The 3,013-nt window shown below is 35.2% G+C and overlaps 1 protein-coding gene across 1 annotated transcript; it reads left to right on the forward strand.

Annotated features, from left to right (window-relative positions):
- Positions 1-1,306: 1,306 nt before the first annotated feature.
- LOC142522668 (putative ribose-5-phosphate isomerase 1) lies at positions 1,307-2,719 on the forward strand. Its single transcript, XM_075626190.1, has one exon. It carries the CDS (start codon positions 1,692-1,694, stop codon positions 2,556-2,558), a length of 867 nt encoding a protein of 288 aa, XP_075482305.1. The 5' UTR covers positions 1,307-1,691; the 3' UTR covers positions 2,559-2,719.
- Positions 2,720-3,013: the final 294 nt, after the last annotated feature.

Below are 3,013 nucleotides of genomic sequence, written 5' to 3' on the forward strand. Positions count from 1 at the left end.
AAATAACATTCAATATTATCTTCGAACTATGTATTTTGACATACTCAATCGAATTTGAGTATTTAGAAGGTAAAATTAAGTATTTGTGGACTCGAATTATGTATTATTTGTATTAATTTAAGTATCACATTTTTACTTCACGAATTTCATCATCGATGTCACTTAATATTAACTTCAAATTATATTTTGGCATTCTCAAATAATTGGATATGAGTATTTACGGGGTAAAATCATTTATTTATAGACTCCAATTAGATACTATTTGTACCAATTTAAGTATCACATTTTAACTTCATAAATGACACCATCAAACGTCACTTAATATTACTTGAAATTTAAGTATTTTTTTACACATTTGAAGTTTTCAAATAGCCAAATCAAATATTTGGAACCCCAAAATAGGTATTTTATCGATCAAAATAAGTACTTTTTTCTAATTCAACAATGAGTGAGAAACTGTGTTTTTTCAAAAATTAGATGACATGAATAAGTCATCTTAATGCATTTTCAATTAAAAGACCAACAATTATTGAATTTATTGTGATAGCTCGAAGATCCAGTATTTTCTTAACATTTGGAGTATTTATAGAGTCAAATCAAACATTTGGAACTCCAAAATAGGTATTTTGTAGGTCAAAATAAATATTTAATCTTATTTCATGATGAGTGATGACCTATGTTTTTCTTTTAAAAAATAAAATGACATGAATAAGTCATCCTAATGTATTTTTCATTAAAAGACCAACAATGACTGAATTTATGATCAATGCTCGAAAATACAGTATTTTCTTATATATTTGGAGTATTCAAAGAGCGAAATCAAGTATCTGAAACCCCATAATAAGTACTTTGTATGTCAAAATAAGTATTTACTTTTATTCCATGATAATTGAGAAACAATATTTTTTAAAAATTATATTTTAAATAAAAAAGACATTACGTTTGTGAATAAAATAATATATTTATTTAAATAATATAAAGGATAAAAATGTAAATTTTGTCTTATAAGGGTTAAAACTAAAATTATATATTTTTCAGGTACTGATTCCTAAAAAAATATATCTAGATACTGAATCTTAATTGAAATATTGACAGATGCATTTTTCTTAAATTTACCGTTAATTTTATGGGTCTGTGCTTTCCGAGTAATTGCTGAAAGCATGGAATGGAAGGGTAACCGCCAATAGTAGAACTTCTTTGAAATTCCGGTTTTAACCCTAAACTTCACCAATATCACGCCCCACTTTTTTCTCTCTTCCTCCGCGTTTCCCCACAATTTTCTGATCTATAAATTCCCTGCAAACCCTAATTACAAATATCACCACAAGCAATTTCAAGAAAGTGGTACTCCCCCCATTCTCCGGACCACACAATCCTCTTTAGTTTCGATTTTTGTCCATTTCTTCACGTTTATTTATTTATTATTATATTTTTACAGAGCCACCCATCTTTCATCCATATCTCCTATTTTGCAACAGAATCATTCTACACAAGCGGTGTATGATCATCGTTAATGAATTTGTTTCTGTGAAAATGTCCTAGACATTCAATTATATTCCCCCACCCCCCAATTATTCTAAAAGGGTTTCTTTCTTTTTCTTCTTCTTCTTCTTTTTTTTTTGTTTTTTTTAATTTTTTGATATTTTCCTGCGTGGGGTCTGTGTATCTTGGGATTTATTTAGGTTCTTGCGATGGCCGTAGCTTACCCACGTTTCTTGGTGTCCGAAACCCACACAGCGGTCGAGCCTCCTACTCTAATGGGGTCATCCACCGTGTCTCCGGCTTCCGTCTCCCTAACTCAGGATGATTTGAAGAAAATCGCGGCTTATAAAGCCGTGGAGCATGTGAAATCAGGCATGGTGGTTGGCCTAGGAACCGGCTCCACCGCGAAGCACGCTGTGGATCGTATCGCGGATCTTATGCGCCAGGGGAAGCTTAAAGATATTGTGGGTATCCCCACTTCGACGAAGACTTATGATCAGGCAATTTCGTTGGGGATCCCTTTATCAGATCTTGATTCTCACCCCTTTGTGGATTTAGCCATCGATGGTGCCGACGAGGTAGACCCTGGGTTGAATTTGGTTAAGGGGCGTGGGGGATCCTTGCTGAGGGAGAAAATGGTGGAATCTGTAAGCAAGAAATTCATTGTTATTGTCGATGAGTCGAAATTGGTGAAGCATGTAGGCGGTAGTGGGTTGGCTATGCCAGTAGAGGTCATTCCTTTTTGTTGGAATCATTCTTTGAGAAGGCTTGTTGACATGTTCGCCTGTGCGGGTTGCGTAGGGGAGCTCAGGATGAGTGTGGAGAATGGCAAGCCTTCGGTGACTGATAATGGGAATTTTGTTATTGACTTGTACTTTGAGAGAGATATTGGAAACTTGAATGAAGCCAGTGATGCAATTTTGAGGCTTCCGGGGATAGTAGAGCACGGCATGTTCATCGGATTGGCTACCTCGGTGATTGTAGCTGGTGTGGAAGGCATCACCATCAAGACTAAAGCAGGGACTGAGGTGGAGGTAGATTCTTTTAGTTATGGTGATTTGAGGAATGGATTTTAGATTAGCTAACTTATTTGTATTTATGTTTGTCTGTGGGGGGAATTTTTAGGTGCTTTTTTGCATCAAATTCGTAGGTCGATTATTTTGAAGGAATGTCCTAATTTTGTGACTGGCTGCGGCCTTAATTTATGATATCATATTTATAAAGTTTGAACTTTCTATGTCCTTTGTTCAATTATCATCTTGCTGAATGGGAGTTTTTTGCCTTCACTTGTGTGTTGTTTACGATATTGAGCGTTGGGAATGGGTCTTTACTGGTTCCATTGTAAAACCCTTATATCAACGTCGGCCGTGGTTAATCTGGCCAAGTGTCCGTATCAACAATTGACATGATGCTAGACGAATGACTAGTGGAAAAAAAACGTCTTTACAAGTGCTACATAAAGCTCTGTGATAAGTGTTTGATGGTGAGCATGTCCTATGTTTTGCTGCATGGGTTTAAGTTTTTATTTTTT

This window comes from Primulina tabacum, chromosome 13 (genome assembly GCF_025594145.1).
Source record: "Primulina tabacum isolate GXHZ01 chromosome 13, ASM2559414v2, whole genome shotgun sequence".
Lineage (NCBI taxonomy): Eukaryota > Viridiplantae > Streptophyta > Magnoliopsida > Lamiales > Gesneriaceae > Primulina > Primulina tabacum.

Excerpts from the sequence above, each read along its gene's own strand:
- LOC142522668 (XM_075626190.1), top strand. The coding sequence starts at position 1,692 with ATGGCCGTAGCTTACCCACGTTTCTTGGTGTCCGAAACCCACACAGCG.